Source organism: Thermothelomyces heterothallicus (genome assembly GCF_042370625.1).
Source record: "Thermothelomyces heterothallicus CBS 202.75 unplaced genomic scaffold P884_scaffold_16, whole genome shotgun sequence".
Classification (NCBI taxonomy): domain Eukaryota; kingdom Fungi; phylum Ascomycota; class Sordariomycetes; order Sordariales; family Chaetomiaceae; genus Thermothelomyces; species Thermothelomyces heterothallicus.
The window spans coordinates 30,549-55,715 of record NW_027192577.1 but is presented as its reverse complement, the minus strand read 5'-3'; the positions used below and the strand labels follow the sequence as shown (position 1 = coordinate 55,715).

Genomic DNA, 25,167 nt, shown 5'->3' with positions numbered 1-25,167 from the left:
GTGTCCGGGGTAGTGGCTAGTGTAATCCGTACGCGGGTAGGTAAAAGCTTGAAAAAGAGTGTGGAGCGCAGAGGAACGACTTACCCCGGACTTGGGGTGTAAACCGGGAAAAATGGGCTTCGGTGAAACATCTTTGGTAATTAACAATGAGTTGGAGGACAACGAAAGATAATTAAACAAAATCAGAAGAGAAGACTGAAGAGACAATTTTAAGGAAGTAACTGAAAGAGGATGATATAGGTTATTATCTAATTAGTTGGAAAGGCGAAAAATAAGGAGAGAATTAACCACAAGAGGAGGGGCTGTTGCGAAGGAATCAGAAGGAATTAGTGTGCGGCATCCTCTGTAGTTCTTCGTTCCACTGCCAAGACCAATGCTATAATTAATTACAGAATCACGCGCGAACGAAGAGCCTTCGCAAGGCACCCGAGACCCGAGAGAAGCTTTCCATGCACTTGCCATGGTTTTCTCAAGACTCATTACCCTGCTAGCCTCTTGCCTCATATCACGAATGGTACAAGTGCACTTGCTGTGTGAAGGCAACGTGGTTTGGATGAATTATACAGTTTCGAAGCTGTGTTGAACAGTGGGAAACCCTAGAGGATTAGGCTAAAGACGGGTATTTTCAAACTCAGTGCTAGCAATTCTCATCACGCAGTAGCTAGAGCAAATCGAATCTCTTTCACCCGGCCACTTGATGAGAAAATTCTTGTATTATTGCTTATCACAATGTCCGAAGGACGGGGTTCCGCTTACCTAGCACCAGCCTTTGGCTTGGGAGGGAGGTGGGGGGGGGGGGGGGGGGCTCTCCCCTCAGGAGCTCACGACATTGATGACCGAGTTGCCAGATAGCAGTTCCTTTCCGATAATCTCCCCGTCCTTGACACGCAAGGTACCTACAGTCTTGCCCTCGGAGTCGACCAGCACGGCGCTGGCACTGTCACTGGCAAAATATGCCCTCACCTCGACGTCGCTCGTGTAGTCGTACACGGTCCTCGTCTCTCCTTCCTTGCCCAGAACCAGGAGCGTGTTGGGCCGGACGTAGAGCGGCAGGGTGCCGAACCCGTGGGTCTCGGCGAACCAACCGGGGCCCTCCTTGACCTCGCCGGTGAAGAAGTTGGTCCACTTGCCCCTGGGCAGGTAGAACTCGACGGTGCCGTCCTCCTCGAAGACGGGGGCGACGAGGAGGGCGTCGCCGAGCATGAACTGGCGATCGAGGGTCCAGGCGGTCGGGTCGTCGGGGAACTCGATGCACATGGCCCTCAGGCTGAGCGGGAGCCCGGCCCGGACGCTCTCCTGCGCCTGGGAGAAGAGGTAGGGCATCAGGCGGGCCTTGAGGTGGGTCCACTTGCGCAGCGTGGCGGAGCATCCCTCCTCGGACTGGTCGTCGCCGTCGACCGTCCAGGGGACCCGGTACGAGTTAGACCCGTGCAGGCGCGAGTGGGAGCAGAGGAGGCCGAAGGCGACCCAACGCTTGTAGATCCAGGGAGGCGGCGACCCCTCGAAGCCGCCAATGTCGACGCTCCAGAAGGCGAACCCGGACAGGCCGAGGGACAGACCACCCCGTAGCGACTCGGCCATGGCCTCGGGGGTCGACTCGCAGTCGCCGCCCCAGGTGAGGGGGAAGCGCTGGCAGCCGGCGGTGGCGGCGCGGGCGAACAGGACGGCCTCGTTGGTGCCGTAACGCCTCTGCAGCGCCTCGTAGACGAGCTTGTTGTAGATGAAGGCGTAGTAGTTGTGCATCCGCTCCGGGTCGACCGAAGAGTCGAACCACTGCACGTCCTCGGAGGGGATGCGCTCGCCAAAGTCGGTCTTGATGCAGTCGACGCCCGTGTCGAAGAGGCGCTCGAGACAGCCGGCGAACCAGGCGCGGGCGTCCGGGTTGGTGAAGTCGACGATGCCCATGCCCGTCTGCCACAGGTCCCACTGGAAGACGTCGCCGTTCCTGCGCCGGAGCAGGTAGCCCCTGGCCGCGGCCTCGGCGAACACGGGGGACGCCTGGCCCAGGTACGGGTTCGTCCAGACGCAGACCTTCTTGACGAGGCCGCCGGCCTTGAGGCGCCCGATCTGGCCCATCGGGTCCGGGAACATGTCGCGGTCGAACTCGAAGTCGCACCACTGGAACGGCTTGAGCCAGAAGCAGTCGAAATGGAACACCTCGACGGGTATGTCGCGCGCCCTCATGCCGGCCAGGAAGCTGTTGACCGTCTCCTCGTCGTACGAGGTGGTGAAGGACGTGCTGAGCCACAGGCCGAAGGACCAGCTGGGCACGCTGCCGGGGGCTCCGGTGAGGACCGAGTACCGGCGCAGGATGTCGCGCGGCGAGGGTCCGTAGATGATGAACCAGCGGAGCCGCTGCCCCTCGACGCTCGTCTGGAGCCGGCAGCACCGCTCGCTCCCGATCTCGAGCTCGACGCGCCCGGGCGTGTCGACGAAGACGCCGTAGCCGCGCGAGCTCATCCAGAAGCCCACGTTCTTGTACGCCTGGTCGGACGAGGTGCCCCCGTCCGCGTTCCACAGCTCGACCCTCTGGCCGACCTTGTTGAAGGGCCCGAAGCGCTCGCCGAGCCCGTGGATGGACTCGCCGACGGCGAGGGTGGTCTGGGTGAAGACGTAGTGGCGGAAGTTGCGCATGTCGGCCAGCTGCATGGGCGTGCTCGGGGCGGGCGTGTAGGCCAGGCCGACCGACCGGTTGAGCAGGGTGGTCAGGGGCTTCTTGCCCCCGGTGGGATGGAAGGCGATCTCGAACTCGTGCGGCTTGCCGCTGACTGTCGCCGAGAGCGTCCCGGACGACAGGGTGGTGCTGCTCTCCGTCTTGGTCACCTTGGCTTCCACCTCGGGCCGGCCGGCGGGGAAGAGGTCGAAGTCGGGTCCGCGACGGACGGCGCCTTGCCAGTGGGTGGTCTCGACGGAAAGCACGCCATCAAAAGCCGGCTCGATGTCCTGGGCCACAGCTGTGTGTGAGTTTGTATTATTCTTCTTGTAAGATCCAGCCACGGCTAATTAGAGGGTTAATTATACGAACGTCGAGGTTAACGTACGATGCTGAGCGTTGCCAGGTTCAGAGTGTTCCCACGGTTCAAGATCTTGCGCGTCGGGCACAAGAGGCTGATTCCCTTGCCCGAGGCCGTGGGAGTGATTCGGTATACTTCCTCGGCGTACTGGACTTGTACGCCCTCGGCCACGAGCCATTGTCCTGGGAAATTGCAGGGTCAGACGCTGCCGAGGATATTGCGGGGAAAGGAGCATACCGTCACGGAACCTCATCTTGTTGTCTTCTTCTTCTTCACAATTGCAACGCGTATGTGCCCAGAAGAACAGAGCACTGCTTGGCGACAACCTGTTTTAGGCGCGACCGAGTTGAAGGGTAGCAAGCAAGCAGTCTCCCTAAATCAGGACAGTGGCATGATGTGAAGGCCCAAGAGATCAAGCAAGCATCTCTCACTTGGAAAGGTTTCTGTCCGAATCTTTGTGAAGCTAGTGGGGTCATCCCGCGTTGGAGTTGGATGGGGTACGTGCAGTAATCTATCTGTACGGGATCAATCGTAACACCACTGGATTACCACCTGCTAGTGTAGGTAGGTGGGCAGGCAGGTAGGTCGTGTAGGTGAAGAAGGTGACCAAGGTACCTTGTACAGTACATTACATGTATGTATATACATACAGATACCTACCGACCCGCCAGGTCGGGGCTGGTCGGATATCCTTGGTGTACATAGTAGGTCCTTAGATGTCCATGTGCCTCTGCATCTGCACGATACTCGATTGGGGTCTTGGAGTCGCTTCCTCCTCCATCTTGTCTCGGTAATTCGGGCGAGCGCCGGCCGAGAGATGATTGGTGGAACCTCGGGAATCCTCTCTGATCACCTCCTGTGGTGGACTGGGCCCACCAGGGCTCCAGCCCTACCGAGGTTGCAGCCATCCACATCTTCCTACAGGTTGGCTCTGGACGCCTCCGTCCTTCTTCCTACAGAACCATCGCCAACTTAGCAGAGATACGAAGATCGTCAGTTCTACCCGCGCATCCACCTGCAAGAGGTTATGAGCCCTCTACTAGAGGCTCCTGCAGTTGGCTTCTTCTTCTTCTTTTCAACTGCAGCTACCCTAACAACAACAACAACCATTCGGCTCTAGAGGCTCCTACAGTCATTCGAATCCATTGGACTATAGCTACCTCTAACCTAACCACCAAAAACCAAAACCAAAGCGGTTTAATCGCCAGCCAGAATTACAGCAATAGAACCAGCAAATTCATCAGCAAATTCATCTACAAATCAAGCTTCCTTCCGCTGCTCATTTCTTCGCAGATTACTCTCCTTCTTTAGAACCTCTGCTAATCGCTCAAATCCACAGACTTCGGCCTTCGGTAGCCAGATTCTGAAGGTCCTGGTCATTTCTATCCACAAGAGCGACAACCAAGTCGAGATTCTATTAAGATTTTCTTCCTTCTATCAAGGAAATCATCAGAACCAATAATTCTATTAAGGAAACCACCAAATCTATCAAGATTTAGCAATTCTAACCACTCCAACCTACGGAAGTCATTAAGCGTAAGACCTATAAGCCCTTAAAGACGTTTTCTTATACGAATAGGCCTACTACCTAAGGGTAAATGGTGTCTACCGTCTAAGAGAAACAGGTAAGGTAGCAAGACTCTAAGGGAAAGATTCTTTAGTAACCACCTATATAATAACTATAATATATCGTTAGCTCTATTCGATAACCTCGTCCTTAGGGACGAAGAAGAAGACGATAAAGTAGAGATGCTCTAGTAACAAGATATATAAGAGGAGGAACAACTTAGAGGAAATAATACCTAAACTAACTACTAAGACCTCCTATAACAGATGGTTACCCTATGGGAAGTAGCCGACCGCCGTTAGAGAGAGCGAGATATGATCTTTATAAAACACCTATAAACTATTTCTAATAATAACGGTACTCCTGTCCTTCTAGAAAAGAGGTCCTTCGTACCCCTTCCTACCCTTAATAACGAGGATAATTTAGAAATATAGGACGGCTAACTACGGTCATTACTAGCGCTATATAACCTCTTCTATTATCTCGAAACCAATGTCCCTAAGCTAGATAAGGATGACATTATTACCTATAGTATATAGAAGGCAGACCGATCTAACATCTTCTGACTTATTATTACATCCTTAAGGAAGTTAGACGTCTGGTCACGTATAATACGTATTAGCTAGAACCTAGAAGTTGTTAATCCCTGTACTATATACCTAAAGGTTTTCTAGGCACTCTAATATGGCACTATCTATATAACCTAGATGTTGGTTAAGGAGTATATAGGGATTAGTCTATCTAAATTCGATACTATAGACCGGTATATTGATTAGCTCTATATTATCCGTTGGTAACTACGTAATATAGGTATCGTCTTCCTACTAGTAGTAGAGATCTACCACGTCCTGATATCTATCGAGGAGATCTATCCTAACCTATTTTAATAGAATATCCGGAAGATAGAAGACAAATCCCTTACTTAGGAGGACCTTATTAGGGATATAACCGGGACCTATATTAACTAGGATATAAGGAGGAACCTAATTAATATTAATATTACTAGCACTAATAATAATAACGGTAAGAAGATAGATAATTACTTTACCCTACCGTCTAATAAGAAGAAGTCATCCTACCCTAGGATCAAGTGCTAGGACTATGATAAGCGTTTCTATAACGAAGTTAAGCACTACGAGTACGGCTTATACTATAATCCTAAGAATGTCTGTTAGGGTTATAACCTAGAGAAGGTACCAGATACCTGGCTAAAGAAAGTTTACTACCTAGCTAAGAAGAATATACCGTTATCTATAGTAGCATTATACCCGAATTTAGAGGTTATAAATCTAGTAACATCTACTATATGTAGTATCTTCTATTTTACTAACTTTACGTCCGTTCGACCGTCCTTATTACTATAACCGACGGTATTATCTTTCCTATTAACTCCTAGAACCCAGTAGTAAGCGGTTAACGTAGTTAGAGACATTATCTATTATGACTCGGCTATAGCTAATATAGTTTTTAACGATATCAAGTGGTTTACTAAGCTCTACTATCTACCTAAACCGAGGGTATATCTCTCCTTATCTAGCGATGTCACCGAAGCCAAGGAGATAGGCGTCGTTACCTACTAGACAGTTCTTCAAAACGGCACGATAGCTATGGTTGAAATCCGAGAGGTACTCTATAATCCTACGTCCCCGGCTAATTTGATTAGTACTAGGAAACTAATTAACGAGGATATCTTCTAGAACTAGGTATATTATACCCTATATATAGGTAAATCTAGCTAGGTTATTACTAAACTTAAACGACTTGGCGATATCTTTATTATCTATAATGCTAAACCGATTATACTAGCTACTACTGTCGCTAAGGCACCTACCCTAGTTAGAGCTATCTTTGCTTCTATCAATTACTATATTATACATTGCCGCCTAATATATATAGGCAAGGCTACCATTGAAGCCGCCTATAAGGATACCGGTATTGACCTGACCGACAAGGACGCCGACACCTTCTACGAACCCTATATTATAGGGAAGGTAACAGATAAACTAGGCAAACGTGCCCTAACCTAGGCGATAAGACCACTCTACTTTGTCCGTGTAGACGTCGTCACCTATAAGACTCCTAGCTACCTAGGTTATAAGTATAGCCTCTATATCGTTAACGTCTGGTCAAACTACCACTAGGTTAAATTTAGCCGTACCAAGTTAGATATATTCGACAGGCTAAAGGACTAGATTGTCTAGATGTATAACCAAACGGGTAGATATATCTAGATACTTGGACTCGACGGCGGTACGGAATTTAGCTAATCCGGCAAGGACTTCTGTAATAGTAAACTGGCCGTATTTGTAGATGCCAAAGGTATTACTATCTTGAAGACTACTTCTTCGAGTCCCTGGCAAAACGGTAAAGCTAAACGCGCGGCTATAGACATCATCTAGAAGGCTAGAACTATAATAATTGTTTACCAAGTCCTAGAATTCCTTTAGCCGTTTGTCGTCGATACTATAGTTATCATTGCTAATCTTCTTCTAACTAGGGCTAACCTAGGTAACAAGAGTCCCTATAAGCTGTTTGTAACTGTACTTAATATGCCAGAGGAGGCTTGTAAGCCGTATATCTGATACCTGCGTACCTACTTCTGCTACGCGTATTACTATATTAAACCGGACAAACGTAATAAGGCTAATAAGTTCGGTCCACGAGTAGAAAAGGGGAGACTTATCGGATACGCGGATATCTATAGCAAGATTTACTAGGTTTGGAACCTACGGACTAGAGCCATTGTCAGGGTTAGCGCTATCAAGTTTAACAAGGGAGACGACTACCAAAAGGATAAGGATATTGATCCTCCTAAGTATAAAGTAGTATTTGCGGATATTACTATCGAAGAAGACGAAAGCTCCCTAGAACTCTACCGTATAGTTGCCTTCTAGCTACCGAAAGATCTTCGAACTTAGCCAAGTCTGTTAGTAACTACTAGCTCAAAACTAGTATCCTAATCTTCTTCGGGTCTAACTAGCATATCAAATACTAACTATAGGGTAGAGACACCCCTATCTATCTAATAAGATCTTATAGCATAGAAGTAGCTAGAAACGCTAGCTTAACCGGCAAATCAGCCAGAAATGCTAACACCCTAGTTAATCCTATCTCTAACCATTATAGTTCAACAGGCACTACTACTAGTTTCAATGGAGCATCTACTGTCTATAACTTTAACCCCTAAACCTACCTAGTCGGCTCTATCTCCTATGCCAACAATTAAGGATCAGGATGAATTTATCTCTTTTATAGACAAGGATATTCAAGAAATCTAACAAGAAGAAGCCCCTATACCATATGACTACCCACTAGCACCGTACACTGCTCACTCCCTACAGATAGAAGAAGCAATAGGGGGGGGGAGGCTAATAGGGGGGGGGAGACTATAGAGATAACGGACATCCCGTTTTAGGGATATATCCTAGTCCGGCTTCTATATAAAACTAAATAAGGGGAAGCTTCCTAGTTAGTTCCTTACCTACTACTTAGATAACCAGAGGCTGGCCGAATCCGTCGTCTTTATAGCTACCCCTGTTAGCGTTAAACACAACATATCCGTCAGCCAGAATCTATCAGTTCCAAAGAACTATCGCAAAGCCAGACGTAAAGCCAACTTCGAAGATTGGTAGCTCCTAGCGATGATCAAACAGGACCAGAGTCTTCAGGAGAAGGAAGTCTACGAACTTGTTAATAAACGCCCTAGTATATACGTCTTACCTAGCAAGTAGGTATACGACGAAAAGACTAATCTATCCACTAGCCAGAAAACTACTCGGGCCAGATAGGTTATCTATAGTAACTTTGACAAAGGATCCTAGAAATCTTAAGACGTATACGCTATAGTCGTTAATAGTATAGCGGTCAAGATCTTCTTTACTATCGTTATAGTTAAAGATCTAGAGTGCTTGTAATTTGACTTCAAAACTACATTCCTTAACGTACCAATTCCGGATAGGGTAGAATACTACGTCAAACTACCCCCTAGATTAGATAAGCTATCTAGTAAAGTCTATAGGCTAAAGAAGGTACTCTATAGACTACGTCAAAGTCTACTATACTAGTTCCTAGTAATTAAACTAGTACTTGAAGAACTTAGATTCGAATCAATCCCTTCTAACCTCTGTCTCTTTCGCTATAGAGATATAGGTATACTACTTATCCTATACGTTAATAACCTTCTTATCGCCGCAAAAGATAGCTCTACTATCAACGGAATTCGTAACCGTCTAAAGGACAGATATAACCTTAAGGAGCTTGGCGAAGTCAAACGATTCCTAGGACTAGATATCTTATAGGATAGGGCAAATAGGAAGATCTTCCTATTATAGGAGATATATATCACTACTCTACTATATAAGTACGGAATAGAAGGTATTAATCTAGCTAAGACTCCCTGGCGTTCGAAGTTCGAATTGCTACGTATCTAGAGCAAACTAGAAGATAAGAAGGATTGGTATTCCACCCGGACTAGCTAACTAAACTAGCTAGCCTATAATACCCAGATTGATATTATGTACACTGTCTCCCGTCTCTACAAAGCTAATAACGGCCTATCATAGGAGCATCTGGACGCTCTTTAGTATCTATATTACTACTTAGCCAGTACCTATTCCTATAGCATTAAACTCGGTGGCAACATAAAGATCAACGACTTGAAACTAACTGCCTTTACAGACGCCTCCTAGGCAGACGACCCCCTATGCCGGTATTCCATAGGTGCCTACGTCGTCTTTCTAGCTAGTAGACCAGTACTATAGAAAACGAAGAAGTAGACGTTTGTTACACTTAGTACCACCAAAGCAGAGTTTACCAACCTTACTCCGACTATATATTCATTGTAGTAGGTTGGCTAAATCCTATAGGAATGTGGCTATCTATAGCCAACTACGCCAATCATCTTCACTAATAGCAAAAACGCGTATACTAACGTGATAAACCCGTTAAACACTAGACGTACGCAGGCCATTGATATTCGGTATAAGTAGATCATTAAGAGGCATAAGGAAGGCCGTTTTATACTAAAGCATGTAGCTAGCACTAAGATGGCTACAGATAGGCTGACCAAGCCACTGGAAAGAGAGAAATATGCCCACTTCTTGCGGCTACTAGGGATAACGGAAAGACGCGTCCCCTGGGCGGTTTGAGCCGCAGTGGGCAGATGGGACTGATGGACAACCACCTCAATTTGTATCTAGACTACTGCTTTAGGTAGAAGGATCAGGCAGCGATGTGGCTATCTGTGGGGGGGTGTGGTGGACTGGGCCTACCAGGGCTCCAGCCCTACCGAGGTTGCAGCCATCCACATCTTCCTACAGGTTGGCTCTGGACGCCTCCGTCCTTCTTCCTACAGAACCATCGCCAACTTAGCAGAGATACGAAGATCGTCAGTTCTACCCGCGCATCCACCTGCAAGACCTCCCCAATCCCCGGAGGGGGCGGGTGTTTGGGTGCTCCGCTCTTATACTACGCCCCGCGTTTGGCGACAAGAGAGGACGGCGAAGGCGTCAATCAACAAGGGTCGGTAACTCCACCACGCGGGGCCCCAACTCTCCAGGCGAGCGGGTCTGCCTCAGCGGATTTGGACCGTGGCCCTACTTTTACACTAGTGTGTAGCCAGTGTATCCGCCGTGAAGTTGGCGTAGACTTTTGACGAAATCGCCGAAGGGAACAAGGCCCGGTTAGCCGGTCGGCGAAAGCACCAGCCAATCCATGATTGTAAACCGCCGATTCTCCAAGAAGAGCCAGCGACGAGTCGTTAAGCCGACCATGCACTTCGTAGGTAGTATTTCGTAGGTACCTGGGCACCTTGTATGTACATACATACAGTACATACTGATTACATAATTACATGCCTCGGTACCATGTAATTAGATCAGGTAGCGTATGATCCCGTAGAGCGTCGTTGAGCAGACAGATATGTATTATGTATGTACGCACCCCTGGCACTAGGCCTTGGCAGCGATGGGGAGTTTCCTCGTATGGCCCTGAACGGGAAAAATGAGATGTGCGGTTTCCCACTCGCAGGTATGTATTATTATATGTAGCGGCGCAAAGCCATCATCACTCTCTCTTCGTTTTCTCATTATGGGCAATGAGAGGGTAGACTCGACCAGTCCGTTCCACACACCCTTCGCCGACTAGACCACGGCCGACTGACGAGATCATGAGGTTCCTCCCCTCGACGTTGCTTCTTGCGGCGGCCGCCCTGGCTGCCGACAAGGGGCGCCCGAGTCTCAAGAATGCTGTGTACAAGAACCCCAAAGCCTCGGTCGAGGACCGTGTAGCCGACCTTCTCTCCCGAATGACTATCGAGGAGAAGGCATCCCAGCTTCTCCAAGGTGACATCCGCAACTGGATGAACGAGACGACCAATGCGCTCAACCAGACCGGTCTGGAATGGAGCACCAGATACCGGGGGAGCGCCTTTTATGTAGGCGTCCCCGTTCCCAATGAGTGGCTCACAAAGCACATCAAGGCCGCCCAGGATTACATCCAGAAGGAGACCTACCTGGGTATCCCGGCCTTTGTTCAGACCGAGGGTCTTCACGGTTTTCTTGCTCGTGGGTTCCCACCATCGGTTCACGCGCCGCATAATTATTTCATCCCCCCACCCACCACACCACCGCTCCGCTCTCGAGAGCATCGATGATTGCTGACTGTCTCATGCCCTCAGACAATGCCACCATCTTCAGCTCGCCCATAGGACTCGGCTGCTCATGGAACCCGTCCCTGGTTGAGGAGATGGCGGCTGCCATTGCCAAAGAGGCACGCGCCCTTGGCGTCAACCAGCTCTTTGCCCCGGTCGCCGACCTCGCGCGGGAACTCCGCCACGGCCGCGTCGAGGAGATGTACAGCGAGGACGGCCTCCTCGCCGGCGAGTTCGCCCGTGCCTATGTCAAGGGGGCGCAGTCGGCCGGTGTCAGTGCCATGGTCAAGCACTTTGCCGCCTTTGGCGTGACGGAGCAGGGCTTGAACACGGGGCCCGTCCACGGCGGCGAACGAGAGCTGCGCACAATCTATCTGCCGCCCTACCAGCGCGCCATCATCGACGGAGGGGTCTATTCCATCATGACGGCCTACCACAGCTACGACGGCATCCCCGCCGTGTCCGACTCGCACCTGCTCACCGACATCCTCCGGGACGAATGGGGTTACGGATACTTCACCATGACGGACGCCGGCGCCTCGGACCGCCTCTGCGCCGACTTCAAGATGTGCGCCTCGGACCCCATCGACAAGGAAGCCATCGTCAAGTACATCCTCCCGGCCGGCGGCGACGTGGAGATGGGAGGCGGGTCGTACTCGTTCGAGAAGATACCCGAGCTGGTGTCCAGCGGCAAGATCAAGGAGGAGCTCGTCGATACCGCGGTCGCCCGCGTCCTCCGGGCCAAGTTTGAGCTCGGCCTCTTCGAGAACCCCTTTCCGGGCCTCCCGTCCGGGGAGGCGAACAAGGTGATCCACGCGCCCGAGCACGTCGTCCTGGCCAAGAAGCTGGACGAGGAATCCATCGTCCTCCTGGAGAACCACAACAACGTCCTGCCGCTGAGCAAGGATGCGTCCGTGGCCGTCATCGGACCCATGGCGCACGGATTCATGAACTACGGCGACTACGTCGTCGTCAACTCTTCGACCCGCGGGATCACGCCCCTCGACGGCATCAAGGCGGCCAGCCGGGGCAAGGTCACGTACGCGAAAGGCTGCGAGCGCTGGTCCAACTCGCAAGACGGGTTTCCCGAGGCCGTCGCGGCCGCCGAGGCCGCCGACGTCGCCGTCGTCGTGGTCGGCACCTGGTCTCGGGACCAGAACGAGCTCTGGCAGGGCCTGAACGCCACCACGGGCGAGCACGTCGACGTGGACAGCCTCGACCTGGTCGGCGCCCAGGAGGCCCTCGTCCGCGCCATCGTCGAGACGGGCAAGCCGACCGTGGTCGTCTTCTCGTCCGGCAAGCCCGTCACCGCGCCGTGGATCTCGGAGCACGCCGCCGCCCTCGTCCAGCAGTTCTACCCCTCGGAACAGGGAGGCGCCGCCCTCGCCTCCATCCTCTTCGGCGACGTGAACCCGAGCGGCAGGCTCAGCGTCAGCTTCCCCCGCAGCGTCGGCGACCTGCCGGTCTACTACGACTACTTGAACTCGGGACGCGGCGCCTCGCCTGATGCGGGTGTCGCTTACGAGAACGGCACTCTGGTGTTTGGGCATCAGTACGTCCTGGGTGACCCGAGGCCTCTGTACGAGTTCGGTTACGGGCTGAGTTACTCCAAGTTCGAGTACGGCGACGTCACTGTCGACAAGACGATCGTGGCGGCCCAGGACACCGTTACCGTCACCGTCACCGTCAAGAACGTGTCGAGTCGGGAAGGTCAGGAGGTCGTCCAGGTCTACGTCAAGGACCTGATCGCCAGCGTCGTCGTTCCCAACATTCGGCTGAGGGGATTCCAGAAGCTGAAGCTGAGGGCTGGAGAGAGCAAGCGAGTGAGCATCAAGGTCAAGGTACAGGACCTGGGCGTCTGGGATGCGAGGATGCGATACGTTGTTGAGCCCGGCGACTTTCTGTTCCTCGTTGGTGCGTCGAGCAACGATTTCAGGGGAAATGTCACTGTTACTGTCAAGTAGGGGGGACACCAACTGTTTCTAATGAACTTATATATATCTATATACACTGACGTACATATAAAAACTTAAGGTACCAAGCCTTAATCGATTAGTGTAGTGCCAGCTGATTTCAACCACTTATAGTTATTCCCTTACCGACTTTACTTAGGAAGGTACTGTACCTAATTAGTTTAGGTAAGACACCTCTGCGGTACACGGATTGGATCAGGCAAAGTATGTACATACATACCTGAGTTTCCCCAGCTGAGATAATAATTAACGTAATCTGGCCAAGTTTGGGTTCCCAGTAACTACCTAATTAGAGCGCGTTGGCGTCAGGTGGAACAAATTGGAACAAACAAGACCGTCATTGTGGGGTCTTGGGGCTAGGCAAAACCGTCCACCACCACAACAGCCTTCTTCGAACACAACTCGAGAAATTCACACACTAATCACCGTACCTGCAGTTTGTCGCATTTGCCAACCATGGACACCTCTAACAACAAAGTTATCACGTTCTACGACATCATCCTCGATCCGACGGCCTACCCTATCTCACCAAACCCGTGGAAGACGCGGTAATTAATTATGCCCTGTGTTCAGTCTAATTAATTACCCCTCAGCTCCTGGTCTTTTAACTTCCCAACTAACCCCCTCCCCCCTCTTACTGCCCTCAAGCTACGCGCTTAACTTTGCCAAGGTGCCCTATCTCACGACTTGGGTGCCCCTTGCTGCCGTCGCAGAGACGCGGAACGCGCTGCAACTCCCTGCCAACCGGAAGCATGCCGACGGCAGCGACTTCCCCACGCTTCCCATCATCCGCGACCCGCTCGCCGCGACTGCGTCCGGGTCCGAGGTCGTCGTGGGCGATTCGTTCGACATCGCGCTGCACCTGCAGAACACATATCTCTCTAATAATCCCCCCTCCTCTTCCTCCAATGACCCTTCCTCCGCCGCCGCTGGACAGCAGCAGCAGCAGGGCCAGCTCTTCCCGGCCGACGGGAGCGGGACGGTAGCGCTTCACCGCGCGTTCAACGCGTTCGTCGACCAGATCTTCAGCCAGTACGGCGCCCCGCTCGCCGGCTTCTACATGCCGCTCGATCCGCGGACGGCCGAGTCCGACAAGGCGGCCTTTGTCCGGCGGATTCCGGGGGTGACAAGATGGGAAGATCTAGAGATCCCCAAGGGCTCCGAGGTGAGGAGCAAGATGCTGGCCGAGTTCGAGAGCGCTTTGGACACCAAGCTCGGACCCTGCTTTCCGTCTCCTGCCCCCGCCGACGGAGCTAAGGGAGGACCGCAGGGGACTGGTCCTTTCATGGACGGACGCCAGCTCCCCATCTACGCCGACTTCATCGTCGGCGGCTGGCTGCAGTTTATGCGGGGATGCCTGCCCGAGTGGGAGGATATGCGCAACAAGTGGTCCGGCGGCAAGTGGGGAAGGCTGCTTGATGCGTTGGAACCGTGGGCAGACGTCGATGGGCGCGAGGGCGTCCTTCCGGCGAGGCGGTGATTACGGCTGATCTCAGCCGCTGGGAAACAACGACTGGATGGGAGACTGTTCGAATTCAATTTAATTGATTTCGTAAACAAGGAAAGTAAGAAGACGATGAGATAGAAATAGAACAATATTGAAAGAAAACCGACAAGGAAGAAAATAACAACACGGTCATGTCTCGCGCCGTCTAATAATTATACGAAGTCTCTGGCTTCGTTCTCTGTTCTCATTCTCCCATAATTGCCTACCTACAGGAATCGGACTAATTAGGCCCCAAGGGTAGAAGGTGGTTCAAGAGAAAGTGGGCTAATTAATTACCTAATAACTCGATACGAGGTAAAGGATACTAACCTTCGTGTTGTTGAAGTGATTGCCTTCCGCTGCCCCGGACAATCTATCACCAACTTCTCGCTTGGTGGCCTGCGCATCGACCTCCAGACCCTAAACACTACAGCCCTCCTGTCATTGGGCACCGACGCCGAGACCCAATCTTTTAACCAGAGGCTCATTAATAATTCATCTCTCCTTAGAATCCATCCCATCTACCTCCTTCTCTGCATATTTCAGGAGCGCTTCAATACATGGGGCGAGTGGTTCACCAGACAATGGGAAGTCCTCGCGGACGTGGAATTTGCTACGGGCATGACGGTCAAGGAATGGATTTATGGTATGGAGCAAACCCCAAAGAGCACCAGAGTTCTTCTGGAGATGGTGCATGGGCGCACGCTGAGCTTTCGCATGTTGAGACGGTGATCAAGTCTGCCAAGCGGTTTGGAGACGGGGCAATAGGTGCTATTCAGCATTTCGAGGAGGCTAGGGAGGTGTTGGGACTACCTACGTTGAAGAAAAAGGAGAGGAAGGACTTGGTGAAGAGGATGGAGTATGTGGCCTGTCGATGCGAAGCTATCGATGATACACTGCCCGAGCTGAAGGAACGGCTCAAAGGGCAGATCAACGTGGTAAGTCATGCTTGCCTCGATATTTGCGTCCCGACTCACCCGGGATCAAAGCCAACAATCAACTAACATGTTCAATCTACAGGTCTTCGGTCTTATCGCACAAACGGATAGTAGAAGCAGCGTCACCATTGCTGAAAGACAAATATCGATCTCCCAGCTAGCCGCGCAAGATAGCAGGGTGATGAGGATCATCGGAATTCTCACACTTCTGTTCTTGCCCACCACGCTCGTCACGGTATGTGTTCGCATGATACCAACGTGGCATACCAACGTGGCATTTACACAGCCGACTGATGATCACATCACCAGACAATCTGGAGCACAAGCCTCGTGGACTTGGACCCTGTGAGAAACTGGGTCGTCTGGCTAAGCGCATCCGTGGGCCTGACGGTGCTTGTTACAGTTTGTTTGTGGCAGTATGACCGACAAACCGCCGGAAAGCGCCAGTCATAGCTATGACAGGAGGATAATCCCATCTGCACCTGTACGATGTGCCGGGAGGGGGGGCCAGGTTCTTCAGGGTGCCAACTGACGAGCTACCTCTGTCCTGCCAGATCACTATCCCCTTGCTGGCCGTCCGCTACGATCTTGAAAGCTAGCTCGGTATCGAAAGTAGCATTCTTCTCCTCAGTCGAGACCGGTCAGAGTCTTTGCAATCTTGCTCCTCCTCGAAGCTGACCCTCCGCTTCCGTGACCGCCCCCGAGGCTGGTCCTCTTGCCGCTCAGCAGGGCCGAGCTCATCATTATAGCAGCCATCGTTCTCAGAGGTATCTGCCCCAAAGTAGCCGCTATCATACAGCCTGGGGCTCTCCTTTGCCAGCAGTTCCTCAGCGGCATCGGCAGACCTCGGTGCGCTTCTCTTCCTAGGAGAACAAGACCTGGCATTCTTCCACATCTTCCTGCACATCTCGGGACTAGCCTCTTCAGTCTCCCATTCACCCTTCTCGCGGCTCCAGAGGAGCAGGCGCCTCGGCACAGACGTCGAGGGGAGGAACATATCAAAGACACGAGGGCTTAAGACCGTCCAGGCAAAACGCGCGAAGAGACACTCTACCGCCACCGTCGCGGGGATGGGGTGAACGGCGCGGTTGTGCCAGAGGTTCGGGAGCTGTCCGCTGGGCGTCGAGTTGAAGACGTGCAGAACGAGCTGCGGCGGCTTCCGCTCAGCTGTGGCTCCGTCGCGACCTGTATCCGCCTCACTGCCGTCTCCCCCACTCTTTTCCCCAACCTTAGGAACAAAACAAAAATGTCTCTCGTCAAAGACGCGATGGAGATCCGCCCGCAGTGTCAGGAGGTTCGCTGGTCCGTCAATCGGGTCGCTTGAGAACAGCTGCGTGGGTGAGTACTGTTGCATCTGGTTCGAAAGCCACCAGTCGTCCTCGCCGGCCGGTACCAGGTGCGCCATCTCCAGGCCGTCGCCGTAGTTGGAGAGTACGCAGCGCCGAGCCGCCTCTCCTCCCATGCGTGTCGCCGCCGCATCTGCCGCCCATCCGGGCGCTCCACACTCACGGCGCCGCTGCGGTCTAATGAGAAGAACCCATCATTCCACCGGTTGCCGGCAACAAGGCCGCAGGCCACTAGCGCCGTGTCAAAGTCGATGCCGCCATCGTCGAGTGCGGGCAGTGAGAGAAGCACTGTCCTTCCGGGGTAGCCGGGGTGGAGGAAGTCGACCCTGCAGGGCCGCTGCGCCGTCGCAGGGTTGTAGTTCGACTGAGATTCGGGCTCGTTTGCAGCGGGACGTAGTTGCATCTTGTGTGTTTTGTCATGATCATGAATTGGATCGAACGGGCAAGAGCCGACCAATGGATTGCTAATCAAGCATTTCGCGCGGCGTTGATCGGTTGGTCTGTGCCCGCTCGGGTAACTAGTTGTCACGCCAACCAGGCAAGATCGCAAGTAGAGGGTTAGGGTCTGCCCCTTCATACGTGTTAATGCCCCTCATCCGCTGCCTTCTCAAGTGACCTTTCGTATACCAACAACACCTTCAATTCGCCCTCACTTGCGGCCGCAGCCTCCGAGATATGCTCTGTGATGACTGCAGCACCTGGGACCCATTCCTTGAACCAGATCATCCCCCGCTTGACCTTCGTGACAGGGAGGGCCCGAGATGTCAAAGATGGTGGCAGCAGCTAGTCGGACGTGCACTCTATGAGTGTCAGTAATTTCATTATGGGTCAGATATGGGAACCCATGCACGATGGGGCTGCTGAAAGTGACGACGTTCGCCCTCCCCTTGCTCCGCTCTTCTTCGCTTAGTTGGAGTCCTGTGGGCCCATCGCGGCCTTGCGTGTTGGTGTTTTGTCGGTTGGAACGGATCCGATGAGACGTGCGTCCGGTAATTACCTCTAGCACTACCTATCAAGCTCGAATAACTCTAGTCATATCAAAAAGGAATCTGTTTTGGGATACTTATAGATTTAAATAGAGCGGAGAATAACTTTTTGGGTAGTTGTACAGAGATAGCTGTGTGTGTGCATGTAAAGGGAAGTAAAAATCGGGAAGAAAATGATACAAACTGACTACCTTAGGTAGCCACATAGAAATAGCAGTTTGGGAGAGAACCGTTGTACGGAATGGTTAAGATCGATAGCGAGACCCAATCTGATTATTAAAAGCCAAGAACACCAGGGGAAAGGAAGAAAGTCCCCGCAGCTTAAAACCCTGGCCAAACATGCTTTTCACCAAATCCCACGGGCATGAATTTCCACGTCCTCTTGCTGTCCATTGTGCTGGCCTTGTGAATTGTGGCCATTGCTTGCATCCGGCAACTCCCAATCGTCAGCGTAGCTCTTTGGCTGCACCAGATCATCGTCCGCCTCGGCCCTGCCTCGGCCATGTGCCCTGAGGTCCCATCTCTCGACGCCTTCGACACCGTGCAGGTCGGCGCCGTATTCACGGAACACGTCGGCGCTGAGCCGTTCGTACTCGGCGTAATCTTTGGGCCAGGAGCCCAGGCGCTGGATCGCGAGCTTGAGTAGACGCAGGTGTTGCCGGACCACCTGGCCGGCGTCGGGCTGTGCACGGTGCAGATGCTGTCCGTGGGCCAGGAGGCGGTCGAGGTCGAACTGGAGGGTAGGGCTCACGTCGCCGTCACCGCTGGGACTGACCGCGCCGCCGTACCCGTTGGTGTGAGCCACGAGTGCGACGTCGTCCATGCTGGCGTAGGCCGGGTCGCTATAGACGCGCAGGATGTTCTCGTGGATCGCGGCGGCCTTGCGGTAGTAGCGGTTGGCCATGGCGGCACCGTTCTCGTCACCTCTCGCGTGCGGCTGGTTCTGGTAGCGCTGCCCGATTTCCGTGTATAGCTGGCTCAGCAGGACCGACATGTCAAGCGTGATGGGGTCGCGCAGGCCGAGGACGCGCCGGCAGTTGTACACAATGTGCTCGGTCGCGCGCAGGGCGCCCCTGGAGTCTCCGTCGAGCCAGCGGGCCAAAATGTAGCGGCGGAGCAGGGCAAAGGTGACCGAGGGCGCCCACTCCTGCTGCGTCTCGCGGCTGCTCCAGAGCCTGGCCATGAGGGAAACGAGGGCATGCCAGTTCTGCTGCTCGGCGAGAAGGCCGATCAGCTGGTTCAGGTGCACAATGCCGAGCTTGGCCAGGTTGACGTTCAGGTCGATCAGGACCTGCAGTGCACTCTGAAGGATGGTCCGCGACGTCTCGACCAGCAGTCTGCGGCTTTCGGCGTTGGGCTTAGCAGACGGCGCCGCAGCAACACCCGGCTCTCGCCCCCCAAAGGCCATGCCCATGGTCAGCACCAGCTTGGCCATCGTGGTGGTGCGGTATTCCTTGCGGGCCGCGATGTAGTGGAAACAGGCAACCGCCAGGTCGCAGGCATCCTGGAACCGGCCGTTCTTCCGCAACCGGAGGACCTGGGTGTTGCCGATGATGCCGACGGTTCGGACTATGTCTCTGGACTTGTGCGTCCCGAGGTGGTCGAGGAGGCTGTGCAGGAAGGCCCGGACCTGGGTGGTGCTAAGATTGGCCATGAGGTTGAGGCGCTTGGCCTCCGTGTCGTTAAACCACTGAGTGAGGCGTGAGAAGACGTACGTGGCCGCGAAGTCCCGGCCAGAAACTAGCAGGGAGTGGTAAAGGCGCGCAGAGGATGCTGAGACATCCAAAAAGCTGCTGCTGGACGAGACGAGAGAGCGGAACTTTTCAAACTCGACGTACTGGGTCGTCAGGTCGGCCAGGATCTCGGTCAGCGTGGCCGAGCTGCGACGGAGGCTGTGCTCGAACTGGGCCAGGAAGATCAAGCTCTCGCGGCCGCGGGACGATAGGTCAACCTGACTCGTCTTCTTGACATCGGCCGTCTCTTTGATCAGGATCTGAGAGTACACCTGGTCGACGAGCTCTGTAGCCTTCTGTACTTGGTTGACGGCCGTGTAGTGCGACGCGATCGTCGAGGCTGCCTCGACGAGCCGCGTCGAGGATGTCTCGGTCGCGATGATGTTCACGACAGCCTGTTCGAGCTCGCTCACCACCGCTTCGGTCTTTCCCTGTCTGCTGTAGGTGTGCACCAGCTCCGTCAGCGTGGAGAGGGTCTCCCTGTGAGCCCAGCCGTACTTCTGGCGGACAGACACGATTCGCTCACGCAGGACTGTCGAGTGGCGGTCTAGTTGCGACGACGTAACCTCGCCCCGGGTCTCCGACGACTTGATGGCGTTCACTTGGGCGTCATGCAGCACTTTCAGGTCGGCCGATATCTCTTCGCGGTTGATATGCTCGGATCCCAGTTGGAGGAGCTCTTCGTACAGCGCAATGGCCTTCTGCTCGTGCGACCTGGACTCTTGGTACAGCCTGGCCAGGATCAGAGTGACCTGCACGGTGATGGTAGCCTTGGCACCGTATAGGGCCTTACACTGCGCCCGGAACTGAGACGTGACCTCTTCGAGGACACTGAAACTCACCCGCAGGCTGCGCAGGCAGTCGGTATACTGAGAGAAGCACCCGAGCACCCACTCCTGGTCCTGGAACTTGGGGCTCGTCTTGGGGGCCTTGAGGAAGGTGGCGAACAGCGTCCTGTAGTAGGGCAGGGCGTCGGAGAACATGCCCCTGCTCCACAGCTCCCTGGCGACCACAATGACGGCCGGCAGGGCCTCCGGAGTGCTAATCTCGGCTTCCTTGTTAAGGGCGCGGACGATCTTGCGGTAGTACTCGACAAAGACTGGCCGAGGGCGCGCAAGGTCCGCTAGCTCCCACAGGGTCTTGATGACGGCCGGGTGCTGTTCGCCGTAAAAGGTCGTGTAGTCCTCCAGGATCTCCTGCCGCAGGGCGATGAGCGACTCGGTCTGGGACGCGCGGCGGTAGAAGACGACCAGGTCGGTCGTGGCACGCTCCCGCAACTTGTCGTCGACTCTGCAACTCGCCCTCAAGACACGGTAGACACGCACCCGGATGTTCTCCTCGTGGCCCCAGAGACGGCGCACGTGGTAGCAATCCGCCAGGCGCCCGGCGAGGTCCAGACACAGCTCGACGCTCTCCCGAGGCAGCTTGACTTCTTGCACATGTGCCGAAAACAACGCCGGCCAAATCCTGCGCAGCACCGTCTTGAGGAGACGAGAGGCGTCGTGCCAGCGGTGCTGGGAAATGTAGAGTGAGACCAGGCTGTTTGTCGCCGAGAGCGTCAACTGAGTCTCGCTCTTGGAAAAGCCAAGCGACTCGAGCACAGTCTGTTCCAACGTGAATTCGGAATATACACTCTCTGACGAGCTAACCCACTTCAGCACCTCGCGCGAGGTGGTCTCGATGCTCTTCTGAAGCTCTCTGTAGGTCGACGTCTCTGTGCGCCTCGTTGCGCGGTAGTAGTGCTCGCACTGCTGGAACAGGGACAATGCCGCAAAAGACAAGTCAACAGACTTCATCACTTGGGCGATCTGGACCAGGAGCGACGCAGACGTCTCGGTGATGCTCCAGCCCTTGGACGAACCGTACTCCTTCCAGACGCCCACAAGGATCCCCTTGGCCTCGGACGTCCGATGCTGACTGTGCAGGAACTTGGAGTAGCTGAGCAGGGTTTGTAGGTTCCTTTCGACCCAGACTTCCGAGTATTGCACCCGGTATTCCTCACTCGCCCACCGCCACAGCGTGAAGTAGGTCTGCTCGGCCGATTCGGCATCACCATTGGCGGCATATTTCTCGGCCTTTTCAAGGAGGTCGCCGAAGTTGTACGACTTGGACTCGCCCAGAAGAAGCTCGTCACGTTCTTCGAATTCAAGACGCAGCGCCTGGCCGTCCTCGTGAGGGGTTGACCAGATATGGTACAGGTGAACTCGACCATTGTCGGGATTCACATAGTCTCCGCCCTCGGGCTTCTTGCGGTCCGTCGACCTGTCAATTTTTGTCTTGATCTCTTGGGCCTTTTGTTCTTGGTGAACGGAGCGGTAATGTTGCTCTAGCTGCCGCAGAATGGAGACAGCCTGGGTCGAGGTCTCGCCGAACTGCACCTTGTAGCCCTCTACCAGGACGAGTAGGACCTGCTCTCGCTTGTCCATAATCCCGGTCACGAAGCTGGTACGCTTGGACTCGGTCACCTCGAGGTAGCTGTTGGCCATCTGGATGGTGACCGTATGGCCCGGGCCGAGCAACTCGTTGCCGGTCAAGACAACTTCGAAGAAGAGGGAAGCCGCCTGATCTGTCTTCCCAACCTGACGGTGGAGGACCGCCTGGAAAATCAGGAGCTGCAGGGTCAAGGCGCTCTTTTCCCGGTAGAGCTGGCGGTAGATGTCCGTGATGGTGTTCTGGTACTCGAGCAGGGCGGGTGTAGGGCGGTGTTCCCATAGGCTGGCCTGGAGGAGCAAGGCCGTGATGGTCGTAGGGAACACGCGGGAGAACGCCTTAGCCGCCCCTTCCTTGCCGCCGCTCCTGAAGTCTTGTGTCTTGGTGAGGTGGATGGGCCAGTAGAGCACGGCGAAGTCCAGCAGGGCGTTGTTGTCGAGCAACTGGCCGGTCTCATGGCTGTTCAAGACGGTGACGGACGGCTTGTGCTGTTCCGGCACCTTCGCCTTGATGTACAGCAGCAGACGGGCGACGAGGTCTCCCTGCGCGTCCGTGATCTCAGGGGCCAGCTCTGCCTTGGCGATCATGTCCAGGAGGGCGGCGCGGACCAGTCCGTGCCGGAGGTACATCAGACCGTCTTGGACGAACACAAGCCCCTGGACATGCTTCATCGTCGACAGCACATCGATGTGCCGGTTCGAGATGGTACCGTTGCCGACGTCGATTTGAGCCAGGATCGCGAGCTCCTTCAGCGACAGCGGACGGTTTGCGATGGCAAGCCAAACGAGCATATGCCTCGCCTCGTCTCTCACATTGGGGGACCGGACCTCGCGAATGACGAAATCCTTGATGGTCGGCTTTTTCGTGACCACTTCCTCGATAGCCTCGCGCAACTTTTCGAGGCCGACTGCGCGACGCAAGCGCTTGGTGGCCAGCTTCGCCCAGATGAACGAGCCAGTCGAAGACTCGGCGAGCCGCGTTACGATAGACTCTTGTTCGAATTCGGACATTTGCGAAAATTCGCTGTCCACGTCGAAGTCGTTCCGGATGACGGCCATGATGTCGTCAAAGATCAGATCCTCACTCATATGGATGCTCATGAGATCGTCGGCCGGCGAGTGCGCCTCCCGGCCGAGGGTAATGAGCCGCACATTGGTGCCATTTGCCGTGGCCTTTGCGAGCCGCTCAAACAAGGCGGCTTCGTCGCATGAGGCCTCATCAATCCCACTAACGACCAGAACGAGCTCTCGCGCGCCGGGCAGAGCCGTCGCGAGTGCCCGCTCCACGGCCGTCCACACGATTTGGTCGTATTCCTCATACGTGGAGGCGCGCTTACTCTGGTCATGGGCATCGCAGAGTATCTGGAGGAGCTTGACGTTGCCAATGCGCTTCTCAAACAGCTGACCCAGAACGCTTTTGGCGACAGCCCGAGCCGAGGCTTCGACGGGAATCCTCTTGCCTGAGAACGTACATCCAACTGCGTCAGCTGCTTGTGCTCGACTCGACCAAGTGGCCCCGCTTCAATCGGTCCTTAACTAGAATAGAAGACCGCGAGCATGACCGACCGAAAGGCACAAAGATGAAGGAGCAGCCTGCCAGCAGACTTACTTATAGGGATGTACAACGCGTCGTAGTTAACGCCCAATATGGGCCGCTGAAGGTACTCCGCTATGACGGAGGATAGAACGCTCTTTCCGGATCCCGGCCTGCCGCTGATGGATAGGATCTTATTCTCGCCTTTCAGAAACCTGGTCAGATGGGGAGCGATCCAAAGACAGGTTAGTTCCTCTCGGTCATGAGCCAACAATGAACGTCTGTCGGCGACGCTGGTTAGAACGCGATCCTCAGGCGCAAGCCAACGTTTGACCAGCTCGGCATCCGAAACTAATAGCAGACATTCTGGTCAGCCGGACCGTTTCCAGGTGTGTGACAAAAGCAAACGCTTTGGGACTGGAAGCATAATTAAGGCGAGGACAAGACAGCAAACCTACCGGCTTCGGCATCCAACTTTGCCATTACCAGCTGATATCGCCACATGATCTCGCCTATTCTCTCGCAGCGTACCCTAAACGTTCTAATTTGTTCCGAGAAAGTGCTATAGAGGTTGAAAGAAGAGATGGGCGTGCTTGAAGTATCGAGCTTGCTTGAAGCATCGGGCTTGCTTATAGCATCCTCGATAGTATTGCGAAAATGCGTCGCTACGCTGCCGACCAAACCTACCAGATCCGACAGGGCGAGGATGAGCTGCTCCTGGATTTCCGTCGACACGTTGAAGAGCTCAGTACGCTCCAGGAGGTTGACCATAGGCATGGATATGGTGTAGAAAAATCGGAACGCCCTCATGAGGGCCTGGGAGTTTTCCTTGCCCAGCTAATTAATTACATGGTGACGCGGAGTCAGTCATCTATTATAATCTGCAAGGATTGGCACAGCAACCAGAAGCGAATTTCTAGGACAGACACACCTCGAGCAAGATGAAACAGTAACCATATGCTACCTGGGCGGCCATGGTGCTTTGTCTGTCAAGCTCCCTGATGGCCGTGTCGAACGAGTGAAGACGCTCGATAAAGAGCTGGGCCCAGGCCAGCACCTTGTCGTAGTCGCTGCCCTCCGGGGGCAGGTGGGTCATCCTCTGATTCTTGATCCAGTTACGGATCGACTCATATGTGGCGTTGAGGAGCTGAGAGGACACGCTCGAGCCAAGCACGTTTCCGCTGAACTGCTTCAGGGTGAGCACCATGTTGGCGATGCTCGACCGGTGGCTGGTGGAGGCGTGGCTTGAGTCTGTCCCTGACACGTGCTGCAACGCACCGTTCGACAGCATTGTGTGGCCCTCTCCCAATGCCATGACTTGTCGAGAAGCCGTCCCTCGCTCGCCAAGTGCGTAGGGGTGGCCCAATCCCGGCGCTTTTGAGATGAGAGCGCTTGGGGCCATTGTTATGAGTTTGGTACTCAAGATCAAGGTTTAATCTCGACAGAAAAGAGTACCTTTACGTAGACATAGGTTCATAGTCGGGAGAGAAGGTTCAAACGGGATGATTTAGA

At 53.9% G+C, this 25,167-nt stretch overlaps 5 protein-coding genes across 5 annotated transcripts; 2 read left to right on the top strand and 3 right to left on the bottom strand.

The window, feature by feature from the left end:
* Positions 1–813: 813 nt before the first annotated feature.
* On the bottom strand, positions 814–3,267 carry P884DRAFT_278574 (glycoside hydrolase family 31 protein; the record flags this gene model as incomplete). The annotated part of the gene is made up of 3 exons (XM_069443200.1): positions 814–2,943; positions 3,042–3,196; positions 3,252–3,267. The coding sequence occupies 3 exons, from the start codon at positions 3,265–3,267 to the stop codon at positions 814–816; spliced, it is 2,301 nt and encodes a 766-aa protein (XP_069296297.1).
* A 7,470-nt stretch (positions 3,268–10,737) lies between these two features.
* On the top strand, positions 10,738–14,806 carry P884DRAFT_292961 (beta-glucosidase/beta-xylosidase). Its single transcript, XM_069444192.1, has 5 exons — positions 10,738–11,144; positions 11,258–13,144; positions 13,369–13,407; positions 13,682–13,751; positions 13,852–14,806. Exons 1-5 carry the CDS (start codon positions 10,748–10,750, stop codon positions 14,681–14,683), a joined length of 3,225 nt encoding a protein of 1,074 aa, XP_069296296.1. The 5' UTR covers positions 10,738–10,747; the 3' UTR covers positions 14,684–14,806.
* A 971-nt stretch (positions 14,807–15,777) lies between these two features.
* Positions 15,778–16,151, top strand: P884DRAFT_35667 (uncharacterized protein). The gene is made up of 2 exons (XM_069445851.1): positions 15,778–15,862; positions 15,937–16,151. The coding sequence occupies exons 1-2, from the start codon at positions 15,809–15,811 to the stop codon at positions 16,078–16,080; spliced, it is 198 nt and encodes a 65-aa protein (XP_069296295.1). The 5' UTR covers positions 15,778–15,808; the 3' UTR covers positions 16,081–16,151.
* P884DRAFT_261067 (uncharacterized protein) lies at positions 15,998–17,371 on the bottom strand. The gene has a single exon (XM_069441519.1). It carries the CDS (start codon positions 17,087–17,089, stop codon positions 16,223–16,225), a length of 867 nt encoding a protein of 288 aa, XP_069296294.1. The 5' UTR covers positions 17,090–17,371; the 3' UTR covers positions 15,998–16,222.
* A 934-nt stretch (positions 17,372–18,305) lies between these two features.
* P884DRAFT_203587 (uncharacterized protein) lies at positions 18,306–24,862 on the bottom strand (the record flags this gene model as incomplete). The annotated part of the gene is made up of 4 exons (XM_069438510.1): positions 18,306–23,581; positions 23,731–24,006; positions 24,114–24,492; positions 24,587–24,862. The coding sequence occupies 4 exons, from the start codon at positions 24,860–24,862 to the stop codon at positions 18,306–18,308; spliced, it is 6,207 nt and encodes a 2,068-aa protein (XP_069296293.1).
* Between the last annotated feature and the right edge of the window lie 305 nt (positions 24,863–25,167).